The sequence below is a fragment of the Primulina tabacum genome, chromosome 12 (genome assembly GCF_025594145.1).
Source record: "Primulina tabacum isolate GXHZ01 chromosome 12, ASM2559414v2, whole genome shotgun sequence".
Lineage (NCBI taxonomy): Eukaryota > Viridiplantae > Streptophyta > Magnoliopsida > Lamiales > Gesneriaceae > Primulina > Primulina tabacum.
This window is the reverse complement of record NC_134561.1, coordinates 35,265,367-35,282,341: the sequence shown is the minus strand read 5'-3', so window position 1 is coordinate 35,282,341 and position 16,975 is coordinate 35,265,367. Positions and strand designations below refer to the sequence as shown.

The 16,975-nt window shown below is 41.8% G+C and overlaps 3 protein-coding genes across 5 annotated transcripts; 1 reads left to right on the top strand and 2 right to left on the bottom strand.

Annotated features, from left to right (window-relative positions):
- Positions 1 to 10,112: 10,112 nt before the first annotated feature.
- Positions 10,113 to 11,079, bottom strand: LOC142520671 (uncharacterized). Its single transcript, XM_075623758.1, has 2 exons — positions 10,295 to 11,079; positions 10,113 to 10,203 (listed from the first exon to the last, which is right to left on the bottom strand). Exon 1 carries the CDS (start codon positions 10,875 to 10,877, stop codon positions 10,332 to 10,334), a length of 546 nt encoding a protein of 181 aa, XP_075479873.1. The 5' UTR covers positions 10,878 to 11,079; the 3' UTR covers positions 10,113 to 10,203; positions 10,295 to 10,331.
- Positions 11,080 to 11,228: 149 nt separating this feature from the next.
- LOC142520670 (vacuolar protein sorting-associated protein 29-like) lies at positions 11,229 to 14,185 on the top strand. 3 transcript variants are annotated; one of them, XM_075623754.1, is made up of 4 exons: positions 11,229 to 11,335; positions 11,864 to 12,059; positions 13,233 to 13,370; positions 13,707 to 14,185. In XM_075623754.1, the coding sequence occupies exons 2-4, from the start codon at positions 11,928 to 11,930 to the stop codon at positions 13,992 to 13,994; spliced, it is 558 nt and encodes a 185-aa protein (XP_075479869.1). In that variant the 5' UTR covers positions 11,229 to 11,335; positions 11,864 to 11,927; the 3' UTR covers positions 13,995 to 14,185. The 3 variants fall into 3 exon arrangements, with proteins under 3 accessions (XP_075479869.1, XP_075479870.1, XP_075479871.1); XM_075623755.1 differs by having other exon boundaries at positions 11,256 to 11,335; positions 11,892 to 12,059; XM_075623756.1 differs by having other exon boundaries at positions 11,270 to 11,335; positions 11,899 to 12,059.
- An 87-nt stretch (positions 14,186 to 14,272) lies between these two features.
- On the bottom strand, positions 14,273 to 16,583 carry LOC142520669 (uncharacterized). The gene is made up of 5 exons (XM_075623753.1): positions 16,231 to 16,583; positions 16,075 to 16,124; positions 15,361 to 15,484; positions 15,137 to 15,235; positions 14,273 to 15,031 (listed from the first exon to the last, which is right to left on the bottom strand). The coding sequence occupies exons 1-5, from the start codon at positions 16,400 to 16,402 to the stop codon at positions 14,409 to 14,411; spliced, it is 1,068 nt and encodes a 355-aa protein (XP_075479868.1). The 5' UTR covers positions 16,403 to 16,583; the 3' UTR covers positions 14,273 to 14,408.
- Between the last annotated feature and the right edge of the window lie 392 nt (positions 16,584 to 16,975).

Below are 16,975 nucleotides of genomic sequence, written 5' to 3'. Positions count from 1 at the left end.
GGAAAAATCTTGATGTCATCGGGCCGAAGTAGGTGTAATCACTGAACCTCTGGGGCAGTTGATTGGATCCTTTCTCTGATGAGCTCGCAGGACTTCTTCAAGAATAACGTACTTGTCTGTCCGGGCATGTAGTTCATCATATGTATATGCTGGCTTTTCATCATAAGTATATGCTGGCTTCACGACCACAGCGCTGAACGGTTGATTGTATGCTCGTAAGCTCACGCGCTCCTGCAAAATACAAAAAGTCTTAATTTCACCAGGCCGAAGCAGGTTTAACCACTCCTGTGCTGATCCTATTAGAGTTGTAAGGAAGACTCGACACTTGATGGGGTCTAGGGGCTGGTGGAGGAGTGCAAAATGGTTCGAACCGCGATCGGCGGTATTCTGGGGCTGTTGATTGGATCCTTCTCCTGATGAGCTCGTGCGAGCTGGACATCTTCAAGAATAACATACTTGTCCATCCGGGCATGTAGTTCATCAAAAACATATGTTGGCTTTTATTAATGATTTCAGGAAATCCTCCATAGTGAGCCCTGAACAAATACACTTATCAATAGGTCGATCGTGGCCAATGGCACTTCACGACCACCATTCTGAATCGTTGTTTGTATGCTCGTAAGCTCATGTGCTCCTGCAAAATACTGAAAAGTCTTGATGTAACCGGGCCAAGGCTGGTTGAACCACTGTTGTGCTGATCCTGTTATAGTTGTAAGGAAGACTCGATACTTGATAGGGTCTGGGTACTGGTGGAGGAGTGCAATATTTTCGAACCGCAATCGGTGGTCCTGTGGGGCTGTTGGTTGGATCCTTCCGTTGATGAGCTTGTGCGAGCTGGACTTCTTTTAGAATAACGTACTTGTCAGTCCGGGCCTGTAGTTCATCATAAGTATTTACTGGCTTTTTATAATAATTTCCAGAAATCCTCAAAAGTGAGTCTATCTATAGGTCGAACGTGGCAGATGACACTACACGACCACAACGCTGAACCGTTGTATGTACGCTCGTATGCTCACGTGCTCTTGCAAAATACTGAAAAGTTTTGATGTCACCGGGCCGAAGCAGGTTGAACCACTGATGTCTGATCCTATTAGAGTTGTAAGGAAGACTCTATACTTGACGAGGTTCGTGTACTGGTGGAGGAGTGCAACATTTTCGAACCGCGATGGGTGGTCCTATGGGGTTGATTGTTGGATCCTTCCACTGAAGAGCTCGAGCGAGATGGACTTCTTCAAAAATAACGTACTTGTCAGTCTGGGCATGTAGTTCATCATAAATATATGTTGGATTCTTATTAAGGATTTCAGAAAATCCTCCATAGTAAGCCCTGAACGAATACACTTATCGATAGGTCGGTCATGGCAGATGGCACTTCACGACCACATCACTGAACCGTTGTATGTATGCTCTTAAACTCATGTGCTCCTGCAAAATACTGAAAATTCTTGTTGTCACCGGGCCGAAGCTGGTTGAACCACTGTTGTTCTGATCCTGTTAGAGTTGTAAGAAAGACTCAACACTTGACAGGGTCCGGGTACTTGTGGAGGAGTGCAACATTTTTGAACCGCAATCGGTGGTCCTCTGGGGCTGTTGGTTGGATCTTTCTGCTGATGAGCTCGTGCGAGCTTGACTTCTTCCAGAATAACGTACTTGTTAGTCCGGGCCTGTAGTTCATCATAAGTATTTACTGGCTTTTTATAACGATTTCCGGAAATCATCAAAAGTGAGTCTATCAGTAGGTCGAACGTGGCAGATGGCACTCCACGACCACAGCGTTGAACCGTTATATGTATGCTCGTATGCTCACGTGCTCTTGAAAATTACTGAAAAGTTTTGATGTCACCGGGCCGAAGCAGGTTGAACCACTGCTGTGCTGGTCCTATTAGAGTTGTAAGAAAGACTCTACACTTGACGAGGTCCGTGTACTGGGTGTAGGAGTGCAACATTTTCGAACCGCGATAGGTGGTCCCTATGGGGTTGAATGTTGGATCCTTTCAATGATGAGCTCGAGCGAGATGGACTTCTTCTAAAATAACGTACTCGTCAGTCTGGGCATGTAGTTCATCATAAATATATGTTGGATTTTTATTAATTATTTCAGAAAATCTTCCATAGTGATCCCTGAACGAATACACTTATCATTAGGTCGGTCGTGGTAGATGGCACTTCAAGACCACATCGCTGAACCGTTGTATGTTTGCTCTTAAGCTCATGTGCTCCTGCAAAATACTGAAAATTCTTGTTGTCACCGGGCCGAAGCTGGTTGAACCACTGTTGTTCTGATCCTGTTAGAGTTGTAAGAAAGACTCAACACTTGACAGGGTCCGGGTACTGGTGGAGGAGTGCAACATTTTTTAACCGCAATCGGTGGTCCTCTGGGGCTTTTTGTTGGATTCCTGCGCTGATGAGCTCGAGCGAGCTGGAATTATTCAATAATAACGTATTTGTCAGTCCGGGCCTGTAGTTCATCATAAATATCTGTTGGCTTTTTATTAATGATTTAAGAAAATCCTCCATAGTGAGCCCTGAACGAATACACTTATCAATAGGTCGGTCGTGACAGATGGCACTTCACGACCACATCGCTGAACCGTTGTATGTATGCTCTTAAGCTCATGTGCTCCTGCAAAATACTGTAAAGTCTTGATGTCACCGGGCCGAAGCTGGTTGAACTACTGTTGTGCTGATCCTATTAGTGTTGTAAGGAAGACTCAAAACTTGACAGGGTCTGGGAACTTGTGGAGGAGTGCAACATTTTCGAACCGCGATCGGTGGTCTTGTGGGGCTGTTGGTTGGATCCTTCTGCTGATGAGCTCGTGCGAGCTTGACTTCTTCCAGAATAATGTACTTGTCAGTCCGGGCCTGTTAGTTCATCATAAGTATTTACTGGCTTTTTATAATAATTTCCAGAAATCCTCAAAAGTGAGTTTATCAATAGGTCGAACGTGGCAGATGACACTACACGACCACAGCGCTGAACCGTTGTATGTATGCGCTCGTATGCTCACGTGCTCTTGAAAATTACTGAAAAGTTTTGATGTCACCGGGCCGAAGCAGGTTGAACCACTGTTGTGCTGATCCTCTTAGAGTTGTAAGAAAGACTCGACACTTGACAGGGTCCGGGTACTGGTGGAGGAGTGCAACATTTTTTAACCACGATCGGTGGTCCTCTAGGGCTGTTTGTTAGATACTTGCGCTGATGAGCTCGAGCGAGCAGGAATTATTCAATAATAACGTACTTGTCAGTCTGGGCCTGTAGTTCATCATAAATATATGTTGGCTTTTTATTAGTGATTTCATAAAATCCTCCACATGCTGAACCGTTGTATGTATGCTCTTAAGCTCATGTGCTCCTGCAAAATACAGAAAAATTCTTGATGTCACCGGGCCGAAGCTTGTTGAACTACTGTTGTGCTGATCCTATTAGTGTTGTAAGAAAAACTCGAAACTTGACTGGTTCTGGGAACTTGTGGAGGAGTGCAACATTTTCGAATCGCAATCGGTGGTCATGTGGGGCTGTTGGTTGGATCCTTCCGCTGATGAGCTCGTGCGAGCTGGACTTCATAAAAAATAACGTACTTGTTAATACGGGCCTGTAGTTCATCATATGTACTTACTGGCTTTTTATAATGATTTCCGGAAATCATAAATAGTGAGTCTACCAATAGGTCAAACGTGGCAGATGGCACTCCACGACCACAGCGCTGAATCGTTGTATGTATGCTCGCATGCTCACGTGCTCTTGCAAAATACTGAAAAGTTTTGATGTCACCGGGGCCGAAGCAGGTTGAACCACTGTTGTGCTGATCCTATTAGAGTTGTAAGGAAAACTCTACACTTGACGAGGTCCGTGTACTGGTGGAGGAGTGCAACATTTTCGAACCGCGATCAGGTGATCCTATGGGGATGATTGTTGGATCCTTCCACTGATGAGCTTGAGTGAGATGGACTTCTTCAAAAATAACGTATTTGTTAGTCTGGCATGTAGATCATCATAAATATATGTTGGCTTTTTATTAATGATTTTAGAAAATCCTCCATAGTGATCACTGAACGAATACACTTATCAATAGGTCGGTCGTGGCAGATGGCACTTCACGACCACATCGCTGAACCGTTGTATGTAGGCTCTTAAGCTCATGTGCTTCTGCAAAATACTGAAAAGTTTTGATGTCACCGGGCCGAAGCTGGTTGAACCACTGTTGTGCTGATCCTCTTAGAGTTGTAAGAAAGACTCGACACTTGACAGGGTCCGGGTACTGGTGGAGGAGTGCAACATTTTTTAACCACGATCGCTGGTCCTCTAGGGCTGTTTGTTAGATACTTGCGCTGATGAGCTCGAGCGAGCAGGAATTATTCAATAATAACGTACTTGTCAGTCCGGGCCTGTAGTTCATCATAAATATATGTTGGCTTTTTATTAGTGATTTCAGAAAATCCTCCACATGCTGAACCGTTGTATGTATGCTCTTAAGCTCATGTGCTCCTGCAAAATACAGAAAAAGTCTTGATGTCACCGGGCCGAAGCTTGTTGAACTACTGTTGTGCTGATCCTATTAGTGTTGTAAGAAAAACTCGAAACTTGACTGGGTCTGGGAACTTATGGAGGAGTGCAACATTTTCGAATCGCGATCGGTGGTCCTGTGGGGCTGTTGGTTGGATCCTTCCGCTGATGAGCTCGTGCGAGCTGGACTTCATAAAAAATAACGTACTTGTTAGTCCGGGCCTGTAGTTCATCATATGTATTTACTGGCTTTTTATAATGATTTCCGGAAATCATAAATAGTGAGTCTACCAATAGGTCAAACGTGGTAGATGGCACTCCACGACAACAGCGCTGAACCGTTGTATGTATGCTCTTAAGCTCATGTGCTACTGCAAAATACTGAAAAGTCTTGATGTCACAGGACCAAAGCTTGTTGAACTACTGTTGTGCTGATCCTATTAGTGTTGTAAGAAAAACTCGAACTTGACTGGGTCTGGGAACTTATGGAGGAGTGCAACATTTTCGAATCGCGATCGGTGGTCCTGTGGGGCTGTTGGTTGGATCCTTCCGCTGATGAGCTCGTGCGAGCTGGACTTCATAAAAAATAACGTACTTGTTAGTCCGGGCCTGTAGTTCATCATATGTATTTACTGGCTTTTTATAATGATTTCCGGAAATCATAAATAGTGAGTCTACCAATAGGTCAAACGTGGTAGATGGCACTCCACGACCACAGCGCTGAACCGTTGTATGTATGCTCTTAAGCTCATGTGCTACTGCAAAATACTGAAAAGTCTTGATGTCACTGGGCCAAAGCTTGTTGAACTACTGTTGTGCTGATCCTATTAGTGTTGTAAGGAAGACTCGAAACTTGACAGGGTCTGGGAACTTGTGGAGGAGTGCAACATTTTCGAACCGTGATAGGTGGTCCTATGGGGCTGTTGGTTGGATCCTTCCGCTGATGAGCTCGTGCGATGCTGGACTTCATAAAAAATAACGTACTTGTTAGTCCGGGCCTGTAGTTCATCATATGTACTTACTGGCTTTTTATAATGATTTCCGGAAATCATAAATAGTGAGTCTACCAATAGGTCGAACGTGGCAGATGGCACTCCACGACCACAGCGCTGAATCGTTGTATGTATGCTCGCATGCTCACGTGCTCTTGCAAAATACAGAAAAGTTTCGATGTCACCGGGCCGAAGCAGGTTGAACCACTGCTGTGCTGATCCTATTAGAGTTGTAAGGAAGACTCTACACTTGACGAGGTCCGTGTACTGGTGGAGGAGTGCAACATTTTCGAACCGCGATCGGTGGTCCTATGGGCATGATTGTTGGATCCTTCCACTGATGAGCTTGAGTGAGATGGACTTCTTCAAAAATAACGTATTTGTTAGTCTGGCATGTAGATCATCATAAATATATGTTGGCTTTTTATTAATGATTTTAGAAAATCCTCCATAGTGATCCCTGAACGAATACACTTATCAATAGGTCGGTCGTGGCAGATGGCACTTCACGACCACATCGCTGAACCGTTGTATGTAGGCTCTTAAGCTCATGTGCTTCTGCAAAATACTGAAAAGTTTTGATGTAACCGGGCCAAGGCTGGTTGAACCACTGTTGTGCTGATCCTCTTAGAGTTGTAAGAAAGACTCGACACTTGACAGGGTCCGGGTACTGGTGTAGGAGTGCAACATTTTTGAATCGCAATCGGTGGTCCTCTTGGGCTGTTTGTTGGATCCTTCCGCTGATGAGCTCGAGCAAGCTGGAATTATTCAATAATAACGTACTTGTCAGTCCGGGCCTGTAGTTCATCATAAATATATGCTGGCTTTTTATTAATGATTTCAGAAAATCCTCCATAGTGAGCCCTGAACAAATACACTTATCAATAGGTCGGTCGTAACAGATGGCACTTCACGACCACATGCTGAACCGTTGTATGTATGCTCTTAAGCTCATGCGCTCCTGTAAAATACAGAAAAGTCTTGATGTCACTGGGCCGAAGCTGGTTGAACTACTGTTGTGCTGATACTATTAGTGTTGTAAGGAAGACTCGAAACTTGACAGGGTCTGGGAACTTGTGGAGGAGTGCAACATTTTCGAACCGTGATAGGTGGTCCTAGTGGGGCTGTTGGTTGGATCCTTCTGCTGATGAGCTCGTGCGAGCTAGACTTCATAAAAAATAACGTACTTGTTAGTCCGGGCCTGTAGTTCATCATATGTACTTACTGGCTTTTTATAATGATTTCCGGAAATCATAAATAGTGAGTCTACCAATAGGTCGAACGTGGCAGATGGCACTCCACGACCACAAGCGCTGAATCGTTGTATGTATGCTCGTATGCTCACGTGCTCTTGCAAAATACCGAAAAGTTTTGATGTCACCGGGCCGAAGCAGGTTGAACCACTGCTGTGCTGATCCTATTATAGTTGTAAGGAAGACTCTACACTTGACGAGGTTCGTGTACTGGTGGAGAAGCGCAACATTTTCGAACCACGATCGGTGGTCCTATGGGGTTGATTGTTGGATCCTTCCACTGAAGAGCTTGAGCGAGATGGACTTCTTCAAAAATAACGTACTTGTAAGTCTGGGCATGTAGTTCATCATAAATATATGTTGGCTTTTTATTAATGATTTCAGAAAATCCTCCATAGTGATCCCTGAATGAATACACTTATCATTAGGTCGGTTGTGGCAGATGCCACTTCACGATCACATCGCTGAACCGTTGTATGTATGCTCTTAAGCTCATGTGCTTCTGCAAAATACTGAAAAGTCTTGATGTCACCGGGCCGAAGCTGGTTGAACCACTGTTGTGCTGATCCTATTAGAGTTGTAAGAAAGACTCGACAATTGACAGTGTCCGGGTACTGGTGGAGGAGTGCAACATTTTTGAACCGCGATCGGTGGTCTTCTGGGCTGTTTGTTGGATCCATCCGCTGATGAGCTCGTCGAGCGAGCTGGGCTTCTTCAATAATAACGTACTTGTCAGTCCGGGCATGTAGTTCATCATAATTATTTGCTGGCTTTTTATTAATGATTTTAGGAAATCCTCAGTGAGCCCCTGAACGAATGCAGTACTTATCAATAGGTCAGACGTGGCAGATGGCACTTCAATGACCACTGCGCTAAACTGTTATATGTATGCTTGTAAGCCCTCGTGCTCCTGCAAAATCCGAAAAAGCCTTGATGTCATTGGGCCGAAGCAGGTTGAATCATTGAAGGGCCGATCCTATTAGAGTTGTAAGGAAAACTCGAGACTTGATGGGGTCCGGGTTCTTGTGGAGGAGTGCAACATTTTCGAACCGCGATCGGTGGTCCTCTGGGGTTGTTTGTTGGATCCTTCCGCTGATTAGCTCGGGGCAAGCTGGACTTCTTCAAGAATAATGTACTCGTCTGTTCGAGCATGTAGTTCATCATAAGTATATGCTGGCTTTTTTATTATTGATTTTAGGAAATCCTCCATAGTAAGCCCTGAACAAATGTACTTATCAATAGGTAAGACGTGGCAGATGGCACTTCATGACCACAGTGCTGAACCGTTGTATGTATGCTCGTAAGCTCACGTGCTCCTACAAAATACTGAAAAGTATTGAAGTCAAATGGCCGAAGCAGGTTGAACTACTGTTGTGCTGATCCTATTAGAGTTGTAAGGAAAGATCGACTCTTGACAGGGTTTGGGTACTGGTGGAGGAGTACAACATTTTCGAACCGCGATTAGTGGTCCTCTGGGGCTGTTGGTTGGATCCTTCCGCTGATGAGCTCGAGAAAGCTGGACTTCTTCCAGAATAACATAATTGTCAGTCCGGGCCTGTAGTTAATCATAAGTATTTACCGGCTTTTTATTAATGATTTCAGGAAATCCTCAAAAGTGAGCCTATCAATAGGTCGAACGTGGGCAGATGGCACTTCAAGGACCACAACGCTAAACTGTTGTATGTTTGCTTGTAAGCTCTCGTGCTCCTGCAAAATTCTGAAAAGTCTTGATGTTAGGCGAAGCAGGTTTTCACACTGCTGGGCCAATCCTATTAGAGTGGTAAGGCAGAATCGACACTTGATGGGATCCGGGTACTGGTGCAGGAGTGCAACATTTTCGAACCACGATCGGTAGTCCTCTGGGGTTGTTTGTTGGATTCTTCCGCTGACGAGCTCAGGCGAGCTGGACTCCTTCAAGAATAACGTACTTGTCTGTCCAGACGTTGCAGATGGACCACAACGCTGAATCGTTGTATGTATGCTCGTAAGCTATCGTGCTCCTACAAAATACTGAAAAGTCTTGATGTCACTGGGCCGAAGAAGGTTGAACCACTGTTGTGCTGATCGTATTAGAGTTGTAAGGAAGACTCGACACTTGACGGGGTCTGGGTACTGGTGGAGGAGTGCAATATTTTTGAACCGCGATCGGTGGTCCTCTGGGTTGATTGTTGGTTCCTTCCCCTGATGAGCTCGAGCGAGATGGACTTCTTCAAGAATGACATACTTCTCTATCTGGGCATGTAGTTCGTCATAAGTATATGCTGGCTTTTTATTAATGATTTAAGGAAATCCTCTATAGCGAGCCATGAACAAATCCAATTATCAATAGGTCAGTCGTGGCAGATGACACTTCACGACCACCGCGCTGAACCGTTGTATGTATGCTCGTAAGCTCACGTGCTCCTGCAAAATACTGAAAAGTCTTGATGTCACAGGGCCGAAGGAGGTTGAACCACCGTTGTGCTGATTTTATTAGAGTTGTAAGGAAGACTCGACACTTGATGGGGTCCGGGTACTTGTGGAGGAATGCAACATTTCGAACCACGAGGTTGTTTGTTGGATCCTTCCGCTGATGAGCTCGGGCAAGCTGAAGTTCTTCAAGAAGAACGTACTTGTTTGTCTGGGCCTGTAGTTCATCATAAGTATATGTTGCCTTTTTATCAATGATTTCAGGAAATGCTCCATAGTGAGCCTTGAACGAATGCACTTATCAATAGGTCGAACACTTCAATGACCACAACGCTGAACCGTGCCTGGTTGAACCACTATGAGTGGATCAGTACGGTACTATGGGCTCTCCACAAAGAGAAATAAGGTTAGGGGGCGTCGAAGAATTTTTCGACGTGACCTTTCCGATGCTTAAGCCAGTCCGGAGAGCAAACTTAAGATAGATATATGAATGCTAAGTGAGCAAGAGAATATGATTGTGTTAAAATATAGAATCCTTACTGAGATAAGAGACCTCAACCAACGGAACTACATGACCATGGCGGCAAGGACTCTTGATGGCGGCTAGGAGCCTTATCTTGATTAGATTTGATCGAATCTCGTATTTATCGAGACCTGTTATCTATTAAGGAGAATGTATTCAGATTCCCTAACCACGTCAGGGCTCGGAATTCCCGGGCCATGGGTGGGCTCGGGCCTCTAGTAGGCGAGGTTGGGGAGATCTGCCCCATTGGGGATTCATAGGCTCAGTCTTATGGGTTCAGACTTCTAACTATATGGTTGGGCTCGGTAGCTGAGCTCTTGCCCAATAGTGGAGTCTGACTCTTATAGGGCTAGGACCAATTTTGAGATGGACTTGGATCCATCTAGATATGACAATTTTAGGGGTATCAATACAATTTATTCATAACACTTACCTCGTTTTCCAGCCCCAAAGATCATCATCAAAATGCCAAACATCTCCAACAATCTCCTCTTGTCGTGCGTCGTGTTCCACTGATGTCTTCTGCAAATTCATTACAACAAAGGTAAGGGAAAAATCCCATTAAAGTAATCAACTTCAAAGGTTTAAGTAACAAAAAAGAATCAATAATTACCATGAAATAATCGATTTGGTCTTGAAAAACATCAAGATTAAGCACCATATTCTGACATGGAAACCCAACTGAGATTGAATCCAAAGCCAACTGTTTCTCTGAATCTTTGGCCACCTCCATCTCTTTGACTGTCATTTTCTCCATAGCTTTTCCAATGTTTCGCCATACTCCTCCAATTCCTGCAGTTCCATGCCCTCAATCTCTTCATCCCACCAGAACATTCCATCCTCTCCGGTGGATATTTCTTTAGCCCGGATTCGATCCTCTTCTTATCTTCCAATATCTTCATTGCCTGGAAATAGCCATTCTTCACGTCTGTGATGTCTTCCTCTGAGGGATTGTAGTTAAAGTAAGTACCCGCTCTTTCATAATTGTGGATGACAGACTCAGCCGAAGGATACCCGAATGAGGAAATCTTGTCGGCTGGCGATTGCACGAGGTTCGTGATGCGGCCAGTTCCCCTGCCTTTCCCAACAGACCCTTTCGGCGCCTCATGAATGTCAGTTGCAAGATCTTTTTTGCTCTCTATCTTCTTCATCTCCATCTTGCGACGCCCGTGAATCTTCTTCGAGTTATTCTCCATTGATACGCAGAAAAAGAGACACAAAATAATCTAGATTGTTTTCAAGAATCGAGACGATACTTGGATTCAAGAATTGATCGAAACACTAATGAATGGAGTCTTTTGTTTCAAGAATTGATGGGAAAAATCCGAAGAATATATTTCTGTGCTTGAAGAAATTTGGAAACAGGCGAATATGATTATGAGGATGAGAATCGCAAATCGGGATTGTTTTGTAAGATTTTCCAACTGGCAGAAAATATGACCGTTGCGCGCCTTCCATGCGGGTAGAACAGAGATAATGGGCCGAGCCCATTAGCTAATATAAAGTCGAATTTAGTTATGTTTATTATGTTCATTAGCCTAAGCAATAATTTTTTGTTATTATTATATATATTTTATACATTAGATCGCGTCACTCTGCTCAAGAGCATCTCCGCGTGTTCAAGTCTCATGTAATACGAAAAAGATAATTTCAGGTTTGATCGCGTCTACAAGAAGCAATTTAATAGCTTAGAAAATCCTTGATTTTCTTGAATTTTTCGGAAACTGTTAGTGCTTCATGTGGGAATTTCAGAATTTGGGTTATTTTTTGGTTATCTGAGCTATTCTTGAATGCTGATCATCAGATGTCTGGAAGATTAGAATGCGTGATTTTTTGTTGCATAATATTGTTCTGGTGGCTATGTTTTATTTTTCTCTGGGGCAGTTCAGATTCTGAGTTATGCTTTGAATCAATTACCAAGATCGATCCTGTTAATCTACTCGTAATTTATGCATGTTTGGTCGGTTTGGATCTTCTGTTTACGTGCATATGTGAATTGCACTTGCCAATTGAAATGACGTGTGATTCGTTAAGAAATGTGTGTTTGGAAATGGGAATCGGGACGGGACGGGACGGTACGGGACGTCTTTCGAAAGGGGGATGTGGGTTGTTTGTAGTACGTGGAAAGTTAACTTCTTTTCTTTGTATCAAGCATCTGCTTTGGTTTTTGGGCGTTTCTCAGATTCTGTGCTGTGCAATTTTTTTTGGAGGAATAAGGCAGAGTTTGATAATTCAAGGAGTTAGAGATGGTCCTTGTACTAGCATTGGGTGATTTGCACATACCACACAGGGCGCTTGATCTGCCTGCAAAGTTCAAATCCATGCTTGTTCCAGGAAAGATCCAACATGTAATTTGCACGGGCAACTTATGTAGCAAAGTAAGTATATCTGCTATGAATTGATTAGTTTTCTTGATTCATTGTGATCTATGCTTAGTTTATGTGTCTTTATACTGTTGTAGGTAAATGTTTGAACTAGTGTTCTTTGGTACGGCTTTTCAAAGTAACTTGATAATTTTGTATGGAATCTATAATGCTAGAATTGACAAATAAAAATGTCGAACTGAAAGTAAAGCCTGTTCTGTTATGAGGAAATAGTTAGCATTTTGTGTATATAACCGAGATTTGTATATTAGTATATTGTGAACCAGAAGTTATTGCTTATAAACAATTTTTATGTGGTTTTAAATTACATTTAGGTGTGGTTGAAGTTCTCAGATTTGGTGTCAATATTCTTTTAAATTGCTACTTTTGGCCTTTTTGTTCCTAGAAATTTATTTTTCTCAATGGGCAAGTAATAAATAGGATGATGGTATGACTGTTTTGCCAATGATGGGCTGTTCAAAGAATGTACTCTGCTTTCAGGAGAACATTGAGAATGGGAAAATATTAAATGGAAAGGCTCATAAATAAGACGAATGGTAGAATTTGCAAGTCACTTGTGCTCTTAATACTCTAAAAGATTGAGAATGTCATCTGAGCACAAGTGTAACTAAGATATATATGCTCGTCTTTTTTTTTTTCTGGTTTGGGTGGGCGGGTGGGGTGGGGGGAGTGTGATTTGGTTTGATTAGCAGTTTCATTTGCTTAAAATGCGCTTCGCCTTGTGCAACAACATAGAAAAAAACAATTATGGGTTACATGAGAATAAGTTTCATCCTTTTTCCCTTTGATGAGAGATCTAATATCGGCTGTTAATTATGTTGAATTACATGTTACTCGTTGGAAGCAAATGTGACTTGTTCATAATTTGATGCAATTAACTTTTCTTACGTCTTGGAGTCTAGGATTAATAAAACTTGAAAACCTATTGTATATGGTACCATTTTTTGTCTCCCAAGAAAAGCAAGGAAAACATTTCATACGAAAAGAGAGAGTTGAGTTAGTAGTATATATGACACAGTTGAGCATTATCAGCACTCGTGCAGACTCAGGATATTAAGCTGGTCTGTTTTTAGAGTTTCATATTTCACCAGTTTTTTCTTATCGTTTGTATCTGTGTAATCTGCACTGAACTTGGGTAACTTTCACAGTATATAACTGTTTTTGCAGGAGGTTCATGACTACTTAAAAACTGTTTGTCCAGACTTGCACATCACTCGAGGAGATTATGACGAGGAGCCACGTTATCCTGAGAATAAAACCTTGACCATTGGTCAATTTAAGCTTGGTGTATGCCATGGTCATCAGGTGTGGTTCCTTTATTCTGATGTTATATGCTCCACTTCGCTCAAAGATTATAGACCTACAGAAATTGATGATTGCTCTTTCATACTAAGAGTACCGCTAATCTCTTTGCTTTTCACCGGCTTCATACGTTAAGGCTAAAACTGAGTCAAATTTTTTAGCATGATATCCTTGATTTAAAAACTATTGAATATCAACATCGGTTTTTTTTAAAAAAGAAGAGGGTACAAAATCCTTGATTCTGATTTTTTCTTATCGGAGTCATAAAACAGAAACATTCTAAAGCAGGGTCTACTGTTGAAAGATTTCCGCTTATTTCTCATGCAAATTCTGTTGAAGGTTATTCCATGGGGGGACCTCGACTCATTGGCTATGCTCCAAAGACAACTGGATGTTGACATCCTTGTAACCGGGCACACACACCAGTTCACAGCTTACAAGCATGAGGCAGGAGTGGTTATAAATCCAGGATCTGCTACTGGCGCCTTCAGCAGCATCACTTATGATGTGAACCCGAGCTTTGTTCTCATGGATATTGATGGTCTACGTGTTGTCGTGTATGTTTATGAGCTTATCGATGGAGAGGTGAAGGTTGACAAAATTGATTTCAAGAAGACAGCAGCTTAGACGGTTTCAACGGACGAGTTATTTCCATGGATTTAGCTCTCTTCATCTTTGAACAGTGACTGAAATCAACTCAGTTTGTGTTAGCTGCAGCCTGAATGCGTTGGTTTTGTTAATTTGATGGTGGTTATATAATTGTGGACGATGCTGGTTGATATTTGATGATGATGGTTGAATTGAATTCGCTTGACCGAGTTCGATGTTTTGCAGCATTATACGTTTACTGATAACACTTGCAAGAAGTTGGTACTCAATACAGCTCTTGTATTTTCAATCAAACATAAACGAAATCTCTCTTTATTTTTTTAACCGAAAATAGGAGTCTTCAATACAAATTTCTAATAAAAAACAATACCATTCTCAAGCTAGAAAAACAAAATGAACATAAAACAGAGTCCCATGACTCAAAATTTCTATCTAATGTGCAGTAAACCTATACACCATAACATGTCTGTACTTCTCCCCTGGATTCACAATCTGCGAAGGGAAATTCGGATGATTCACAGAATCAGGGAACCCTTGAGTCTCCAGGCAAAACGCCGCATATTTCTTGTACACCGCACCATTTTTGCCCACTGTTTCCGGCAGCATGTTGCTAGTATAAAACTGAACTCCGGGCTTATCGGTCCACAGCTCCATTTTCCTCCCTGATTTTCCGGCGTAAACCATGGCCGCCTTCGTGAAATGCTTCCCTCCACCGGTAACGTCAAGAACGTAGTTGATGTCATACCCATCTGGCAGCTGACTGAACTTGCTACCGATCGTCCGGGGTTCCAGAAAGTCGTAGGGCGTGTCTTTGACAGGAGAGATTTTACCTGTGGGAATAAGTTTTTCGTCCACGGGGGTTATGCTGGAGGCATAGAGCTTGATGGTGTGTGAAAGTATGTCGCCGCTGCCATGGCCCGCGAGATTCCAGTACGTGTGGGAGGCGAGATTGACTGGTGTAGCTTTGTTTAGGGGCTTGGCTTGCATCTTTATACCCAGCTTGTTTCTTCCTATGAGCATGTAGGTCACCATCACGGAGAGATCTCCGGGGAATCCTGTTGTCACATTGGAAATAAGAAAAGATTACCAGACTAAGACGAGAATATTCACCATGATGCATAGAAAATAAATTATAACCGATAGTACTGATGCATTGCTACCTTGTTCATCATCCTGGCTATCATAGGTAAGAGTAATGTGGCTATGTTTCACATGCTCGGTCACCGTCCACACAACGTCGCTAAATCCTCTAGTCCCACCTATACATACACATACATATATATCATTCGAATCGTGAAATATTATATACCCTTTTCGAGGGAGGCATAATATATGAATGATTAATGATTCTTTTTTTTGGTATTTGAATCTGAAATTATCTTACCATGGAGTGTGTTTCCATGATCATTAGCAGGCAATTGGTAGAGTTTACCATCTAAAGTGAATTGAGCACCTCCGATCCGGTTAGCCACACGGCCAACAAGAGCCCCAAAGTAAGTTGAATCATTCTGTAAAACGCAAAATTTCATAATCATCAAGAACAAATATCACAGCCAAGAAAAATCAGAAGATAAAAAAGTTTTTTCCTAAATAATTATTCACATCAGAAAATAAAAGGGCTCAAATAACTTAGTTATTAATTATTTTAGTTCATGTAGCTTTTGCACTGGAAAATTTTGTTTTACAACAAGTACATTCTACTAATTTTTTTTTACAAATTTAATAATTAATTTATATATTTTACTAAATTTATGAAGAAAATCAATCCAGTTTCAAATATCTTATCTTATCTTAAATAATAAAAATGTAAAAAAAACATCATTATTTAGCATTGTAATTAGTTTCTGGCATAGAACTGTAGCCACTAGCCAAATCTCCTATCTGGTGCAAGAACTAGCACAGGGTTGTTCGATTGGAGATATTCTAAAATTAATTGAATCTTTCGAGAGTCAATTAGATGGTATCAAAGATAGCATTTGATCTTTTTATATTATGAATATTTAAGTCAGATTTCAGGGTTTTTTTTGGAGCTGGACGAGGTTTTTTTCAATTCCTAGGTGGTCGGTCTACACATGAAATACATGATATATACACTAACCTTGTATCCATCAACAGAATCAAATCCCAGAACAACATCGTCAAGTTTCCCTGAAAACAAGAAAATCCCACAAATTGTACATCAAACCAAGAAATATTTTTGAACGAAACCATACAAAGCATTCTTCCATGTAAAATATGAAAAAATTTTACTCACCATTCCGATCAGGCACGATAACAGATAGAACAGTGGCACCGTAGTTGGTGATCTTCACTGAAAAATCACCTTTTTCCAACTCATAAACCCCTATCTCTTCACCACCTTTGCACACATTTCCAAGTGCAAAACCCAAAATCAACACAAAGAAACAACACAGTTCTTTGTCCATATTCAAGAAAATTTTGTAAAAAAGAAACGTAAGGAATTATCTTCTGATCCTTCCAATATATAGAAAGCGAGGATGGGATGATCAGCAAATGGATCAGGATGAATCAGAAAAGATTTGCGGTGCATTAAATGTATATTTCTGTTGGGATATTGGGATTTGGATAAGTGATTTTTTATAGAACAAGAGAGACAGACAGCTTAACTCCTGACGAAATAGAAATTAATTATGGGTGTGAAATTAATTAAGTGGATAATAGAGAAAATTATGCCTTGGAATAAGAGTGGCCATTTATGAGTAAACCACGTATTTTTGGATAAATTTAAATTTATTATGCTATAATGAGCAAAACATATTTCATGTGGTGTTGGAGAAAATATTGCTTGTATGGCGTCGAGGGTTTTTTCATGCTGGTTGTCGTTGATTTGGATGCATGAAGAAACCGTTGATGTTAGCTTAAAAGTAAGGCAAAAAATTGAGTGAGACGGTCACACGGTTCGTATTTTGTGAGACGGATCTTTTATTTGGGTCATCTATGAAAAATTATTACTTTTTATACTAAGAGTATTAATTTTG